We start from the raw sequence: 18,720 nt of genomic DNA, 5'->3' as shown, positions 1-18,720 counted from the left end.
ACTTTTCAACAGCAAATTTATGAATTTAAAGTAATTTATCAGTAATTTTGATTAGTCATCAGTCAGTGATTATAAATCCAGAGTTAAGTGAATACTGCCTTTGCAATTTTACAGTTCTGGCAAACTTATCATTCTAAGACTAAGACACGTTTCAAATAAACGAGCTCTTTTATATCTATATCTTTTCTTTATTAAAATATTACTGTTGCCCAACTTACTTTTCAATTTTAAATTGTAATAAAAGTAGTTTAGTTTTTACAGTATTACAGATATCAAAGTTCAACTTGCTTTTTTACTACATATCCATAACTTTTTATTGCTTGAATTATTTGCTTCAGAAGATTCCAGCTTTCCACAAGAAAGCCCCCTATTTTTAAAAAAACATATTACGAATCAATGTGCCTGGAGCCTGCAGGCCCAAAGAAGAATTCTTCGGAGCGATTCTTTGCCCTCCGCCTTTCGCTTTGATTGTTGCTTCTGTTGCAGTTGCATTTACGCGATGCTTTTGCGATTTGAACGCTTGCCAAATTGCTTTCCACACACGCACAGAGGAAAGTGGGAAAGCGGGAAAGCGGGTGGAAAAGGGTGGTGCGGAGGCCACCACTCCCTACTCTTCTCTTTTCTTCTCTTCCTCATTCAAACTATCGTCGGGGAAATGCAATTGGCGATTGTATACACAAAAGGGCAGACTTGGATGATGGAGGCCAAAGCAAATCAAACGCATCATTTGACTTCCGGCAGGGCGTGGCAACAGACCTCGCCCTGATAATAACAGATCTGTCCACAAGAATAGCAGCGATTGGCTTTTAAAGAGTGCCACTGAAAAATTTGTGGGTTGAAAAACTGATGTTCTGCAAACAGATAATATAGTACTGGTGAATTCTAAAGAGCCATCTTTGTGGGAAATTTTCTTACCTGGAATTTACCATTTTCGATCTTAAAAAGTATAGGTATACTTGATCTGGCCGTGTCCATATGACGCCTATTTTGCTGGTTAAAAAACGGGTATCAATTTGTTTTATATAAATAATAGGGATATGAAATATACTGATTTTGACATAGCAGTTAATACCCTGTACTAGATAGACTCTCAAAATCGCCCAAATCAGCTGAAACATTTTAGGTAAAATTGTAAAAAGTAAGATTTTTCAAATATTTGATTAGATGTGTCTCAAATACATTGACCACCACTGTCCACGGCGACTGCCGTCATCAGCCGATAGAATGCGGAGCAGATGTTGTCTGGGCCAATTGCAGCCAAATGCCAACGACAATGGCGAATAGTTTGGAACTGCAGGCCCCGAAAAGCAAGAAGTGAAAGGCCAAAAATGCCAGAAAGCGAAATCCAAAATGAATCGAAAGATCGCCGAGATGCACGGTGAACAGCGCGTGTGGGGAAATATATTTTAGAGTGGAAAATTGCTGGCCAAGATTAAGGGACCGCCGCCAGTCGGGCGCCCACTAAACAAACTGAACTTTCACCTCTCACAACGTAAGACATGGGGATTACCACCTGCCAGGGACTCAGACTCAAGATCACGATGATGGGGCGACATTGTCATGTGCCAAAGCAAACACGCCATATACAATTTGCACAACTCGGCCAATCCCCAGCTGTCTGAGGATTGTCCGAATCCGCGGCTAATTTACGATACAAGTTATTATTAATTTGTCATCGGGTCGGCATTAAAATCCCCCGGCAAGGAAAATACACAAGACTTATATCGAGCAGAAATGCTTGCGTGTCGGGGTTTTGGTACTCCTTAATATCGTGTACTATTTAGTCGTTTAATAGAAACTGGGGTATTAGTAAAAAAGGGAATATATTCATATATCATATATATAAAATCACTGATAAAAGGGCGTTGTTTTTAGGAGAAATATATACTTTTTATACTTTTCGCCTTCCACAGAGAAACCACAAATCGTTTTACCGCTCTTATTGTTAATTGTTCAACCTTCAGAGGTAGCACATTCGTATGCCTGATCTGGACTTTTAATTAAGCGAATACACCCAACGCTTGCCCAACTAATGGGTACAATTAAGCAAGAATTCGTGTCTGCCTGTCTGTCTTTCGGATCGCCCGATATTGTGGTAGGTGAACCGGGCGGATAGACTGCCCCTAATGGCTCACGGCTAATTGACAAGGGCCAACAAAAATAAAAGAAATGGAATGGTATTCTATGGTATGGTATGGTATGGTATGGTATGGTATGGAATTAGCAAAGACAATTATGTAGCTGGGGAAGGTCAGTCTCTAATGCCTATGGCTGAATGTCATTAATGCCATTTGGCATTGTTCTCAGCTGGAATCGGGCGGGGGTCCACAATCTAGAAACTAGAAACTAGAATCTAGAGTCTAGAATCTAGAATCTAGAGAACAGCTGGCGAATGTCACTTGTCATGGGTATTTTTCTCGCTTTTACGACAGTTCCAATGCGACATTACGCCCACACGGAACTCACCTTTGCATATCTCTATAAATACATATACTATATCCCCACCATTCTCTGCTCTTTATTCGCTTTTTGCAGGCAATCTTATTTTATACACCAAGATGGCTGTGGAAATCTTGGGAGGGTGGCAAGATTCATGCGCTCATCATGGACTTAGACATAGGCATTTGTTCCGAAGCCGAGAAAAAACAAAAAAAGAAATTACTTTTAGATTATTTGTGGGAAAATTTAAGGTAAGTACAGCCCATTTGTTAACTCTCTGACTAGATAAATGTACTTGCAAGAGGCCTTGTAACGAAAAGATGTGAAATTATTCTGGTAAAATTTGCCAGTCTTAGAAAAGTGCGGTTCATTTTCGAGATAAAACTTGAATTACCCAATACGATTTAAGTAGAACACCACAGCCAACGTAAAGAGTCGGGTTCAAAAGAAAAAAACAGTTTATTAAATGAACCCTTCACTATTTACAATTCACTATAGCCGATTCCCAAAACAAACATTTCCCAAAACATAGTCCCACTAATGAACAAAGAATTATCCGGAAATCGACCGTGAGTCACGACCCACGACCCAGAGTTCTCCAGAGACAAAGGATACTCGGCCAAACGTTTTGGCATTTGTAGAGCTGCAAATTTACTTGTACATTTATTTAGCTCTGAATCACAGCTAATGGCCAAATTTCCGCCGATTTCGTTTGCAGATATCACAATTGGTGGGCGTACAGATATTACGTGTGTGAGCTGCTCGCCCTTATAAATGTGATAGGTGAGTACTAGTGCTAGTGCATGGAAAAAAATAAATACAAATAAATATCCAAATATCCAAATATCCAACCGATGTGTCCTGAGATCGTCCTGTGCCAAAGGAACTCAGTTCGCATCATCAACTGCTGCAAGAATATTGCTTTGACCTTGGCTCATCTATGTGTTTGAACCAAATAGATCAAACTGATATGATAATGGAAGAAAGCTATGGTCGAGTGTCTTGACGGGGAATTACCCGGTACTCATACTAGGAAATACTTGTATAAGGAAAACTACTTAGAATTAACATCTTGTAAAGTGCGTTTTTCGCCATTAAAATGAGTGACATGCAGTCGAAAATGAATAGCCGAATGATAGTTGAGTAACAAAATCTTGCGATAAAACACAGAAATAAAACATAGAACGCAGAAAACAGTGCGGTGTTTTTCGCGGTGCACATGCCAATCTGTCGACTTCTCCAGGTGGCAGTGAGATCGGTAAACAAAGTTTCGGGGTTAGCAAAACGGTTTCTTGCGACGGGCCTCATAAATTCGGCATTCATTAACATTCCCCGTTCGATTTTACGCCGAAAAATCAATGACGAATTTTTATCGACTGACCGCCCCGCATCAAAATAAACAAATGCTTCCCGATATTCCTGATATTTCTGGTCCCCTCGTGGGGCGCGCGCGCCGAGCTTCGAACTCTGACAAAATAATGAACTGTCAGAAGACATGGGAAATAAACAATAATATTGTGAGTAAAACACGTTTATAAAATGGCTGACATCGTTTCAAGAAGCGCGAGGGGCGGCGATCGGTTGAAAAATTTCAAATGGGCTAATTAGGCGGCATGGAATAGGATAAAGGAAAATGGAAATCGGGGGAAATCGTTGGAAATCGTTGGAAATCGGTGGAAATCGTTGGAAATCGGTGGAAATTCATTGACTGAAAGGTGAGGCGCCGCGAAAATGCAGCTAATTGCAGAGCCAGCAATACAATCGCATATTTGAAATATTTCCCTCGCCACGTCAACACGTTCATAGGAATTATTTTATTTATTATCAGTAGATGATATCGTCTAAACGAATTGTGTGTGGTCAAAATCTCATTTTAGTGGCAATTAAACTAGCTTTAACTGAGTCGCAAAACAACCATTTCCTCATATTAAACACACATCCCCAATTGAGTACTGTCGAGACCCTCAACTATAGCCTTCTTGCCTGGATAATGTACATTCGGTCGGGATGTAGAAATATGTGTCAGTGGAATCAGGCTTTTTCCTCTGTAAATGAAAAATGAGAAATCCCATCTATCTAGCCCACTTAGTTGCCAAATGGACTTTAAAAGTAAATTAGGAGCTGTTCAGCAGAGGCTTTTCCCTGTATAATGTAGTCTTTCTTTGAGCATTCATTGGTTATTCTTTCAAAAGTTTATTATGCAAATCATTATGACCACAGTGCTTGCGCAGAAAGTGCTCGTTAAAATTTGTTTAGTGCCCCTGTGGCAGCATATCCCAATGGTTAATCCTTTATTGTTCTCTCCATAAAACCAATGAAATGCGCATCAGTTCGCCATAAAAATTAACGTACCTTGGAGCATTGTTTGTTCATTGACCTCCATCTCCATCTCCATCTCGATCCCATTTAGCCGCAATTAGCGCGGTCGATTGATGGATTCTGATTTCGATTCTGATTCCGAATCCCAATCCGAATACGCATCTGTATTTGTATCTGTATCTGAATCTGTATCTGCATCCGATGTCGGTCTATCTGCCATAATTAATGGGCTGCGCGGGTGCGGGTGAGTTGTAATTGAGGAGAAAATCGATTCATTCCCGCCCCGCTGGCCTTAAATCAATCGATCAAGCGGATCCGAATGCATCGGATCGGGAAAAGTCCGTACCGATTCGATACGCCGAATTTTCCAAAAAGCACCTATGCACTCATGCACAAATAGGGGGTTAATGGAAAAGAAAAGGTGGAAATTCGGTGGGAAATCGGTGGCAAAGAACCCATCAATCCCAGTGTCCGGTCCGATAAACAGATATTCAAGTAGGACAGATGAGATGTATAGGCGGCAGATAAACCGAACGAACGAAAAGTGTATCTCTGTATCTCTTTGGTGCTGATTTGTATCTTTTTTGTGGTTCCTTTGCAGGTCAAATGTTTCTTATGAATCGATTTTTCGATGGCGAATTTATGACATTTGGCCTGAAAGTGATAGATTATATGGAGACCGATCAGGAAGATCGCATGGATCCGATGATTTACATATTTCCCAGAATGACCAAATGTACATTTTTTAAATATGGTTCAAGTGGGGAGGTGAGTAACGAATGCAGCTCTCGACAAACCCAAGACTCAATAATAATTTAATCTGCTTTTCTAGGTGGAGAAACACGACGCCATTTGCATTTTACCATTAAACGTTGTTAATGAGAAGATTTACATTTTCCTTTGGTTTTGGTTTATATTATTAACGTTTCTCACATTATTAACGCTAATATACAGGGTGGTTATTATATTCTCTCCTCGAATGAGGGTCTACTTATTTCGTATGCGATTTAGGTGAGTTGCGTAGACATTGGGGGGCTCACTGGCGTTGATACGGGAATAAATAGGGAAAAATATAAATTTAAATTAAATAAAGCAGCTTTCTGGCTAATGATTCGCCACAAAAATCCCTATATAGGTGTCTAGAAGTATGCAGCATAAACATATACTAGTTCGCACTCGAGTTCGTCTTTCACTGCATACTTTGTAGACCCTATGCGAATTTGAAACCTTAGCTCTTGCTGTGGCACCCTGTTGTACCCTTATCAAATCTAGTGATTCCCATTATATAATATTTTAAACAATAACATACTGAATACCATTTTTCCCATTGCAGGTTAGTGCGTCGTGACGCTATTGAAATAATCGTTCGTCGTTCGAAGATGGGCGATTGGTTTTTGTTGTATTTACTAGGTGAAAACATAGATACAGTTATATTTCGTGATGTTGTACAGGACTTAGCGAATCGTTTAGGACATAACCAACACCACAGGGTGCCTGGCTTAAAAGGTGAAATACAGGATGCATGATATTGGGAGTATTAGAAAGAATACAAAATGCAATTTGTCGTCTCCATTTGAAAACCATCGAATTCAACAACAAACATGTCGAAAGCTAGAACAAGACTAAGAAAGGACAATTACAACCACAAAGGAATCTAGAGATCTTCGCAGCAGCCGCTTCATTAAAACTTACAACTCAACACACCGCTAAAAAATCTTTAAAAAAAAAACGTATCTCAAAAATACAACCAAAAAAACTATCGTCAGCTCGCAGTCAGTCATAAATCAGCATTTTCAATCATGGAGACTAAGTCTATCGATAGTCGGTACAAACACATCCAAAACCACAGGACATAGAATACAGCATAGCAAAATGGAAGCGGAATGAAAGCATGGAGAAATATGGAAAAAATAGGAAAGCATTAACAGCCACGCAACGAAAGGAATTACTCAGAATTCAATACCAATCAATTAAAGTAACGTAAATGAGAAAACGGATATCGAATAATCGAGATCGACAGATCGAGAGATCGAGAACGGAAGTCCTGGGACTTCCGGACAGGACACCCAAGCCGGTGGCAAGTAGCGCCTGCCGTCGGCCAGGGGTCACAAGGTCACAAGTCACAAGGGATCGCCTGGCAATCAGCGATCAGCGACCCATAGAAAGTTGCCCCAAGGACAAGATCAAAGTGTGAGGAGAACAGCAAATGGACAGCACCGGAAACGGAAACCACGGACAAATACGCACACACACCCCCACCCACACACACACACACACACACAGACGACGCCACACATACGCTTACAGCGAAATCACTCATACGCCCCGTAGAACACATCGCACTTTGCTTGTCATGCAGCGTTAACTAAACCAAACATCAACAAAGTCGAGACGACGCCCGCGGAAAATTGCATTTCTGTATTAACCCCAAGAAGAGAAGAGACGGAGAAGAATCGAAAGTCAGCATCACTCTCACCGAGGAAAAGCAGGAGAACCATACAAACGAGATGCTACAACAACGCAACAAGACGGGGAAAGAAAAGCCTCCCCGCTTTGAGAAAGCAGCAAATGAAAGTCAAGAAAATCGCAAGTGGAAATCGCAGAGGGGAGTAACAGTTTAATTAAATTAAATTCAATTCAATTAAATTACTTATTACAATGATATCTTGAAGTGTTCATGTATTCGAATGTAGGTTAACTAAGTCAAGCATACAAGTAATTCTACATATATGTATAATATATATATTATATATATATATATATATATATATATATATAAACAATTTTTTTTTTAACTCTAAGCATTTGTATTACCCGCTAAACAAATGAACAAGAAAACAAAACGAAAAAAAAAAAACATAGAAAAAAAACAACCAAAAAAAGGCAAACTGAAAACAGAATTTTTTTGTATACAGAAATGAATGAAAATTGAAACCCGAAATGAGCAGATAGCGAAATAATGATAATGAAAAAGAAAGAGTAAAACCTAAAACCGAGACGAAACGAACAGAAAATATCAGTAAATATCAAAGAAAGTTCAGAAAATACCATACCGAATACCGAAAACCGAAACAAAGGATACATTTACATAGTTTAATTAGAAGAAACTATAGCGCGCATCATTATATAACCGAAAAACTGAAAAACTGAAAAACTGAAAAACTGAAAAACTGAAAAACCGACCGAACAGAACGTAACTCCCAACTCACAAAGACAAACAGACAGACGGAAACGGAAATGTTTTAAGCTCACACACACTCACACTCACAACACAACACACCACACCACACACAAACACACACGTATATAGCATGTAAAGCATATATAAATATATATAATTATCAATCGATCATTCAGCAAAAGAGAGCAGCCAACATTCGCATCATAAAACAATTAACTCCACTAATAATAGAGCATACTCAACTCTATCTCTCTCTACGAAAAATACGCCTAGTACTCAAGCGGTAAATGCGAAAGGAAAAACCCAGGAAAAACGGGCGGCACACTCACGCTTTGCCACATGAATCAAGTGTAAACGCAACGATAATAACTTTATAATACCGCTAGTGATTAAAGTCCTAAACAGGAGGGTACAGTTCGGGAGTTCGACAATTCCCCCAGGCATTGCAGGTGGCCCTACAGTAAGCCCCTTTTATGACAAACATCACCCCCTCCGTAAAAGTAAAATAGTCACCCATCCACGAGTTCATCATGTGCTACAAATCGTAATATCCGTCCAGAAAACCTTTTGAAGCGCACCGCCCGCTCTCTAACTCCAATCTCTCCTCCTTTCTTGGATCCTGATCCTTGATCCAGGGTCCATTCCACTTTCCACTTTCCACTTCCCAGTTCCAACTTCCGCAACTCCCAACACCCAAGAAGTGGACCAAAGAACCAGTCACACAGATGCCTCAAAAGTTTTCCCCCCTGCCCCCGTCGCATTTTCCCATCTTTAGAAGGACGACCAAGAAAAACAGATACACAGCCAGAAAAAGCCAAGCCAGAGATGCAAATCTAACAACAAATGTCACTGCCAACAAAACCAGTAATTGTAAAATCAAATTTAAATAGTTAAAGACCGTACATACAAGTATATGAAACGAAATGGAGGTGGACCTGATATGAAATAGATTGGGTATTTCCGTAGGGCTAGCACTGCAATGCCGAAAGTAGTTACAAGAAAGCAAAAGGAATTAACACCCACACCCGATGATTGTTCCTTGTCACAGAATCAGGAATTGCCGATGTGGACCTGCTCAAAACCTCACTCCTTTCGGGAATTCATTTTGGATTTAGATCACCTAATTTGAGTGCTTTTTCCGTCTACTCACACTACTCAGCATACTCAAAGACGCATTACAATTTAGAGGGAGGAGAAAGTGGGTATGAGGTTGAAGCGAAAAAACAATAAATGTAACAATAAATGGTAATAAGTAATTTTAACGTATTTTTTTTTAACTGCTTATAGCCAACTAAGTGTAATTGTAATTCTAGTTCAAACTGAACCATTTTTGTCCGCGTTTTTTTTTTTGTCGTGGATTCGTAGGTTAAGCCCCATACACACAAACTTATAGCCACACACACACACACAACACAAGCAACCACAAACATGGTAAACGACAAGAAATGTATAAATATCGAGGATACTTACACTGTAATTAAAGGGGGGCGAATAAGAAGGAATACCATACCAAAACGTAAGCATATTACAAGGAAATTGCCATTAGTCGATAGTGTTGAAGCGATACGTATATGATCTACACGCTAGGCTAACGAAAAACAAACAAACAAACAAACGAAAGAAATAAATGAAAGAAAATAAATGAAAGGAATACTTAGTGTAGCTCAAGATGGAATCTCTCGTATCTCGTAACTCGTAACTCCAACTAAAAGCAATTGTAAAATATCGTAATAGATCTAGGGGCGATCGAACAAACAAACAAAAGCAAAAGCAAACGAACAATACGCAAGACTTTATTTTTCAAAGTATGCCGCAATATTAGGTCGAAGAGTTCGAATTGTACTAGCTGAATCTAGAAAATAAGAAGGACATTTCATAGACGCAATCCTAGAAGCAATAAGCACATCCGGAAACGGAAATGAAAATTAGAACGGAAACGGAATCAGGCAGAGCTAACGGTAACAACGATGACTCTTCACCACGTTTCACCACCTCCGGTACAATTCTGTCCACTTCTCACCACACAGCACAGCACTTTTTTGCTCTCTCTCTCTCTTTCTCCCTCTCTCTTACACCCTTTTTCCATCTCTTTCCCACTGAAAGTATCTGTTAACTATTGGTTGACTATTATACATAGCCTGTTTCCACTTGACGAAAAAAATGGCAAAATGGACGCATGAAAATTTTGGGTTTTATCAAAGCATTTCACACTTTATAGAGAATGAAAATGAATTAATTAAGTGTGATCATCGCCAGTTTATCTCTTATAGAGAAAATGTGGCTTGCACGTTTTACACACACCCAACATGTGACAGTGGAAAGAGGCTATAAAACTCGTGTATCCCATTTAAAAGAATCTGAATCCGTAAGAATATTGCAAAATTCTGTTGAAATCATCGTTTTTTTTACAGTGTTTAATGTTTGTGTTCGTTTGTTCATTTGTTTGTCTGTTTGTTTGCTCCCGATCTGAATTTGGTTTCTGCCATATTTTTTGTGTATAATTATTATGTATTGTTTGGTGGCTAAGATAAGGTTTTAGTTCTGTAACTTCTACCGTACTTTCTCACTCATTTGTTCATTCGTGCAATAAAAAAGAGACTTGTATACATATCATTGTTTTTTTGGTTTTATTTTGGGGTTTCATTTCAGATTCTCCCTCCCTCTCTCTCTCTCTCTCTCTATGCTCTTATCCCCTTCACTATCTACCTTTCTCTTTCTCAGCACCCAATCAATTTACAGCGACGAAGAAAGTCAATTTCTCACGGCTCAAAAACGCAGTAAAAACTGAAAAACTGAACCAGGAAATCGAACGAACTAAAAGCAACAATTAGTGAAGCATATTGGTGAAATACTCGTAACTTATATTTGAAATCGAATTAGTGAGTGATTAGCGCAACGATAACGATAAAAGAAAACAATTTAGTTGAATTCCCTAGCTGAATCGAATTGAATAGTGAGAACTTTTTATTAGGAAGCGAAAGCGTTTTTTAATTATATACTAATCGAATCAAAATTGTAAAGATCAAATACCAAATAACGAATAACAAATATTGCATACAAATTGAAACTGCCAATTCACATTCTCAGACAAATTTTTACGAAGCTAAAGCTTAAACCAAAACCAAAACCAAAACCACACCTTAAGAACATCCAATTAATAGCACTAAGCGAAGATATACAAAATTGCTGAAAATTATTAATTACCGAGAAGCGAAACCAAATTGAAGAATCGCAAAATCGAGCTCGTATCTTGATCATTTACCTAGGCCCACGACTTTAACCCTCCTTCGTTTCGGTTTCTCCCGATTCTCGATTTCGATTTCGATAGCCAATATCCGATGGTCGTCACTTGATAAACCATTTTGGATTGCGGTTCAGGATTACTTTAGGCACTTAGCGTATATATCAATTTGTGTGTGTGTGAACAAATAGCAGACAATAATTAGTGAGGGAACTTTTTAGGCGAGATCGAAGGACCAGGACTGAAATGACGAGGGAAAATCAGAAATCAGTTTTCCTGGACTAAAAGGGGCGTGGCTGGGGACTTTCACAAGCAGCTAATTTATTGTCTTCCAGCATAGCGTATATATTTCACTATTTGAGTCGAAATACTTTGTTTCCTCCAACTGGAATAACGTTGCAGCTTAAATGTGATTTATATCTCATTTTGAATCGGTTTTTGTTTTTGTTGAAGTTTTCTATACTATTGGCCACGCCCCCAGATCTCAGCGGCTTGAAAATGATAGAAAGCGATTTATTTCGTTGGTGGCCCAGAGTTCAGCAGCAAAATTAGCGAGCCGCATTTGATGGAGTGTATAGGAAAACTGCCTTAAAGATTTTCAAGTGAGACCGATCGATCAACCAGCAAACCGTGTATATATTTATTATATAGATGCCGATTCGGTGAGCATTTTTTTTACTAAATACAATTTACGAGTAAGCATAACTTTTAACACAGATCAACCAATACACGACCTGTACATAGCCGACATACATAAAAGACCCAGCATATATATATACATATATATATAAATATAAATATAAATACAAACAAGCATATACATACCTATATATAAAGTGTTTTACAACAGCGTGGATTAGTTGATAACCGTAGAGCGAGACATTCTTAGCAAAATTACACCTAAGTTTTCCAGATTCAGATGACTTTTTAACCAGACAAAAGCGAAGGGCGAAAAGCAGCAGGCTGGCAGGTAGACAAATTATGAAATTATTAAATTATGTAGAAAAGCAGTCAGAGTAAGGAACTATTTGTATTTCAACTTGTTTTCCAGGAGATCCTAAGTTTAGTAAAACGTAATATAATGTAAATGATAAAACGAAACGAACGTATGTAAAATAATTGCATAAATAATTTCAAATATATTCGCCGATTGCCTTCAACTAGAGGAATTTTGATTACACTTAATAACGAATACTAAATAATTAATAATAATTAAATAATGCATTGAATATTTATACAAAACAAAAGGTAAAAGCAACTATTAATATATGGAAGAATGGGCAGAAGAGGTCGAGAAGAAAGACGCAGAAAGGCAGGCGCAGACAGAAAAGAACAAATCTACACAAAAATGAAATTCAAAAAGAACTGAAGTAAAAACAAAGATTTTAAAGCAGTAACAAATGGCAAACAAAAGAGAACAAACGAAAAAATAAAAAATCAAGATAAAGCATTCATATTTGTACACTAAAGGTCCGTTAAGGAATACGCAACTTATACACGCAATATTAGACTAAACCGACTTCGATAACCAATAACCGATAGATTTCCCCAGATCCCAGCACAGAAGAAATGAGAGGGTTCCGATGAAATCCCCATCTTCAGCTGCTTCAAATTGATTAATATTTTTTTTAACTAGAGACACTCGCACATATCCAATGAAAGACGTCGATTACTTTCCATTCCCATTCCTATCGAAAAACCACCACCCCTAGATACGCACACCCCCAAGAATCGAATACGAAAACGAAAAAGAAAACGAAATCGATGGCTGAATCGAGATCACAACCACAATTACGATAACAATTACAATGGCCACCACAACCACAGATGCACAACCACTGGAGCGAAGGACATGCGAATTAAGAAGGCGGATGTAGGAGCTGAAAGGAGTAGATCGAATCTAGTGAATACTTTTAGGCGTTAAGCGTACTTCTAGTTTGTATCTCTTATATACACACAGATATATCTAGGTATATGGATATAGCATAATTATACAGATATACAGACCTATGGACAACATAAATAACGCATACAACTAGCCAGTGAAGCGATGTCGAGTGTAAGTCGCTGCGTATCGATAATAATCGATCGAAATCGATAGAGAAGTAGTAGATCCAATCTTTTTTTTGTACTTGTACTTGTATGGTAAATGCTAACGGTAATGGTAATGGTAATGGTAATGGTAAACAGTAACGATAAACGGTAACGGTAATGGACATTTAACTAGTTATAACGTGCAGTTATCGTAATTTATGATTATCGATTATTGAGTCTTGAGTACGATTATTACGAACGTTTAATTTTGTTAATACGAAAACAAAACGCGAGCATGGTTAATAAAGCTTTAATTTGAAGCTATATAGAAATATATATATACGCGAATACATATATATATATATATATATATATCCATACACAAACACACACCAGACGCAGTACACACACATAGACACATGAACACATACACACAAGAAAACGTCCTCAGTTTATAAATTTTCAAATGAGTGACACGGTAAACTTGAAACGAAACGAACGAAACGAAACACGTAGGCAGTACGGATTAGGTCTTAAGGCCCCATATAAGTAATATACAATTTAAATTATTTAACGAATCAATTTATTATTGATGGCAAATGGGAACGAAAGCGGAACGAAAGCGGAACGAAAGCGGAACGATGGCGATAGCGATAGTGATGCCGATAACGATAACGATAGCGAGAAGGGAGAGCCAGGCAGTATAGATCGGAGCCGCGAACATATATATGTGATCATATATCCGATATCCGTCGATATATATGCACGTCCGATATATGCGCACGTGCCCCGATCGCCATACATATACACACACATATACTATATGCATAATACCAGTGACGAGAATTTTTAGTATATACTACTCGAATCGATCCGATCGGAGGAGGAAATGAGGAGGCAAAACAAATCTATATACAGTACATGGCATACACTTATATGAAGCCCCTATATTGAGGATATAAACGTGAATTTTTAGCAGACTAAGTAATAAATTATACACTCACAGGCGTTCATATTCGAACTACACACACACAAGGGCGGTATGCAGAATTATATATACACGAGTATATAAAATATATATATATATATATATATGTATATGTATATGTATGTATATATGTATGTATATATTTATATTATATACGTCAGCAAAACAAATACCAATAATAATGAAATTATGCAATAAAGCGAGGAGGAGTGAGTACTAAGCGGAAACGGAAGTGGAGGCGAGGACACCTAACATTTAAGACACTGAACAAAAAATCGAAAAATCGAATTGTAAATAACACGCACACGCATACATACAGCCAACACACACAGACAGACCGCAGACAGTCACATCAGTATACATACACCCACTCACACATACCCACACACACACACACAAACACATTTTACGATTAGTTAATTTTACAAACTAAAATTATTGCAGCAGGCGCATTACATAAAATAAATAACAACTAAAAGGCGGCAGAGAAGAACGAAGAAATAAAACCAAAAATCATATGCATTAAAAGTAAAGTAAAGGCAAAGACAAACAAAGGCAGAAGCAAAAGCAGAGGCAAAGGCAAATGCAAAGCAAATGAAAAAGCAAAGCAAAGCGAAAGAGCCCAGTCGGAAGAAGGGAGCGGGGGAACTCTCTTTCCGAGCCACCCCCCGCCCCCGATACTCCCACACAAAAAAAAAAAAAAAGGCCAGGGACGTTGATGGGAATTAATAATTACCAAGTAATATTATAAAATATTATTATATAAATTATAAATTATTATTAAAGAAGCAAGCAACAAACGTAAAAACCAAAAACAGACAAGATTAAAAATACAAAACGAAAAAAACGAAAAACACAAAAAAAAATCAAACAAAACCAAACATAAACCAAAAACACATTATTATAATGCGATAATTGAGTAATCAAGAAAACGAATTGACAACGTTGTATGATTTTGATCAGAAAGTAATAAAAACAATTTTCGATTTGTTACGAAATATACATAAATATGCAATGGCTTTTACTTCATCGGGGGGCGAAACACTGTCTACAAATCTAAAACTAAAATGCCTTATAATTTTATGTTTTTATTTACAACAATTTATGTGTACAAAGTAAGTTCCGTCATTGGTCTTAAATCGCATTCCTCATACGTACTGTTGTCGTTGAGCGAAATACACATTCTAGTTACATAGGTGGCGCTTTTGTAATCAATCTCGAAATAAGGCCTTAAGTGTAGCTTTATATAGTGTGGCATTCCTTTACTGCCATAATTATTTAGATTTCCAAATATTTAATTTGCAAAATATTTAACATTATATTATAAGTAGGTATTAATGGTACAAGTAGGTTCATAGCTTAAAGAAGCTCCACATGGCGCTTTTTGTTAGTTTTGGGAACTATTTCGGAAAAGCGCCTCTAGAATCGCGGCGTAGTCAGGAACTACGGATTGGGCTTAACAGTGGTGAAAGGAGCTTTTACGGTAAGCTTTGGTACTATGGATACTGGCCTAAGAAAGCACCACCTATGAGGGCACAGTGTAGAATAATATGTAGATATGGCTATAAAAGTGTAGCCAACACCCGCTAGAGGGCCCTATAGATTGCATTTTTCTGAAGCGCACAAACAGCCTAAAAGAAGGCTACAAATGTTGGTTTTCCGTCTTTAGCCTTACGTTAATTATATCGGTCACACGCAGAATAAAAGGGTATACTCGATTCGTTAAAAAAGTATTTATTAATATTATTATTACTTTTATTAAGGCATACGGGGAATTCCATTAACTGTTAGCTGTGTCTAAATAAATAATAAATAATAAATGGCATAAATGTAAGTGTCTACTGTTCCTTTTTAAACGGAAACTGCGAATGAGGTCTCTTTGTCCTCTTTTGTGAGCCTCCTTGGTGGAGGAGATTTGCCGATTCTTGAATTCCTGTGGCGCCTCAGCATTTCGTGGTAGCGAGTCGAGTGCTGGTTGAAAGTCAGTGGTCGCCAAAGAGTCAGCTTCAAGTTTCTGTGCAGGTTTCAAGTTTCGCACAAGTCTCGCAGCCGTCTTCTGGATAACTTTTGATTTGGATCCTTTTGACTTGGCTGTCGCAAGCTAAGCCCCAGATTTAGCACCGTACTTCCAAATATGTAGAAGCTATGATCCTTTTGTGAGTTGTCACCTTATAGCATAGTGACCGGAGTAGCTAATAGTGTTTCGCCATCTTGGCACGTATTCGTATTATTAATAATAAAACAGTACGTACTTCAGCTTTAAATTATAGCCAGTTCCAATTTATTGGTGTCAGCCGATTGCTTATTACAAGAATGCACGGTCATGGCATCTTTATAAATTTGATGATGGTATTAAATACCAAATGTTCCACAATTCATTATTAACCCATCAATTTCTCATTCCTTTCTATGGCACCTATATGATTCCTTTCAAACTTAAAAAAGTGCTGTTGCTGTAGTAGAAAACATATTGGTGATCTGATGAATTGGCTTTAACTGCAAGGGTATTTTACCTTAACTAGGCACAACATTATCTTGTGAGTGTAGTGATGTTTTTTCGGCTGGGTGTATCATGCCAAGTGTGTTACCTGTTTGCTCGTTGTCGCTGCAAATAAACGGCTCTATCGCTTTCCGCTGATCTCGGGTGCAGTGCGCAGATTTGCGATGGAAATCGACATCCGGCCCTCGGATGCAACACTCGGCACTGCCAATATAATCAGGCTACTGCGTAACTAAGCCCTTCGATAGTCATCTGAATTCCATTCACGGCTGCTTTTAATAAACACGGAGTTGTAATCCCCTGGCCCTTCTGGTTCTGGTTCTGGTTCTGTTTCTGGTTCGGTTTCGGTTTCAGTTTCAGTTTGGGCTGTGAGTCGAGAGTTTTGAGTTTCGGAGAGATCTGGCAGGAGGATAAAGGACTTGCATGCGACATAATTACCGCTGATTGAATTGGGCCCGTCACAAAGGTGATGAATCGCATATCAGCGATGTCGGATAAGCGCACCTTTCGACTGTTTACCCATTTTAGCAAAGTTTCCTCGTTTTTTGTTTTGCTTAGCGGAAATGCGCACTCGCAAAAAATGCAGAGTCCTGCGCCTTTGTTGACTCACTCACTCGCTTGTTTGCCAGCCTGTTTATTTGGCTGTTTGGCTGTTTGGCTGTCAAATCAATGGGAGATTCGAGTAAATGTGCACTGCAGTGGGACTCCGATGCGGGGACGCTTCTCCCTTGGCGTTCCATCCTCAGAGGCTCCACTGTGTCAGTGTTTTTGCACGGCTGGCGTTCATTAGTTTATCCACCAGCACCATGTTTGCTCACCTCTTGTAAGGGAAAAACTGCACAAAACTGCACAAATGAGGTTCTCGAACATCGGCCACTCTTGAATGCCCAAAAGGATGGACACACAAACCAACTAACACTCCACGACAATTTAATGCGAAATTTGTACATTTAAAGCTCTTTGATAACCAATCAGTCTGTAGAGTATTAAAGAATCGGAGGCACAAACTCATTTTCCTTTTTTCAGGTGTGTTTACTGAACTTATTATGCAGCTTTTTTAAGAAATCAAAATTGTATGCTGACTAAAATAGACTACAAAAACTAATTTTAAACAAATGAAATGAATTACAAATGAAAATATGTATCGTAAAAGTGGCAGAGGATTTTGCAAGGTTTTTAATATTAAGGTATATATTGGCAGGTGGAATGAGTTGCTTATTTTGGTGGAAAAGCTGGATTTCTGAACTGCAAAACTGCCTCTTCCTCGGGCGGCTGAAGAAATGGTGTCAAAGGAGTAACCATCACTGGGGGACCACAGCCCATCGATTCGGGGCGGATTGAAAGGGCTCAGCTCGGAATCCGATTGCAGATGGAGTTGTGAGAGCTCCGCTCTTCCGCTCTTCCGCTTCTGGCCGGTGCTAAATGGGATTTTATTTGGGCAACGCTGCATAATAGATGATATGATATAATATGATTTGCCTACACAAAACGAAAATCAGGCTGCTGCCGCTCGACAATCAACTTGTCCATAATACATGAGTGTTTCGGGGGGTGGGACGGCTGGTGTCGGCTATCAGTCAAATGTAATAATAAATAAATAAATAAATCAGGAGCAGGCACATAAACAACGGCACTCGCTGTTAATGGCAACACAAATGGAGCTGTCGGGATTAGAAATCACAAATGGAAATCAAAATCAAAAATAAAAACGCCAGCCTCGCGACATTGTATATACTTGTCTTTTTATCCATTCCATTCCAAATGTCTGGTGATCCTGGACAACTCGTTTTTGGATTTGGAAATGCAAATTACTATTCATCGCGAGCCCATCTCCACCAGCTGCCAAAAGGGCAATTAAAACGAAAACCATATTTAGGAATGTCATATATAATATAATTGGCTAATGCAAATATACGTCGCCAAATCTAAAACTAACAAGAGTTTGCTAGTTTTTGAAAGCTGTTCTCTTCCTCTCAGCGATAGTAAACGGTTGTACTATAGATCGTACGTACGTATAT

At 38.5% G+C, this 18,720-nt stretch overlaps 1 protein-coding gene across 3 annotated transcripts in view; it reads left to right on the top strand.

The window, feature by feature from the left end:
• The window catches only part of LOC6526113 (innexin shaking-B), a 62,644-nt gene extending 47,434 nt beyond the window's left edge, over positions 1–15,210 (top strand). For all 3 annotated transcript variants that reach the window (XM_039377568.2, XM_002101894.4, XM_039377569.2), the window contains 5 exons: positions 2,536–2,690; positions 3,158–3,222; positions 5,360–5,526; positions 5,591–5,769; positions 6,092–15,210. In XM_039377568.2, the coding sequence (XP_039233502.1) occupies positions 2,536–2,690; positions 3,158–3,222; positions 5,360–5,526; positions 5,591–5,769; positions 6,092–6,284 (759 nt within the window). In that variant the 3' untranslated portion in view covers positions 6,285–15,210. The remainder of the gene's footprint in view (positions 1–2,535; positions 2,691–3,157; positions 3,223–5,359; positions 5,527–5,590; positions 5,770–6,091) is intronic.
• Positions 15,211–18,720: the final 3,510 nt, after the last annotated feature.

This window comes from Drosophila yakuba, chromosome X (genome assembly GCF_016746365.2).
Source record: "Drosophila yakuba strain Tai18E2 chromosome X, Prin_Dyak_Tai18E2_2.1, whole genome shotgun sequence".
NCBI classification, from domain to species: Eukaryota; Metazoa; Arthropoda; class Insecta; order Diptera; family Drosophilidae; genus Drosophila; species Drosophila yakuba.
The sequence above is the reverse complement of the archived record's forward strand: the minus strand, read 5'-3'. Positions and strand labels throughout refer to the sequence as shown.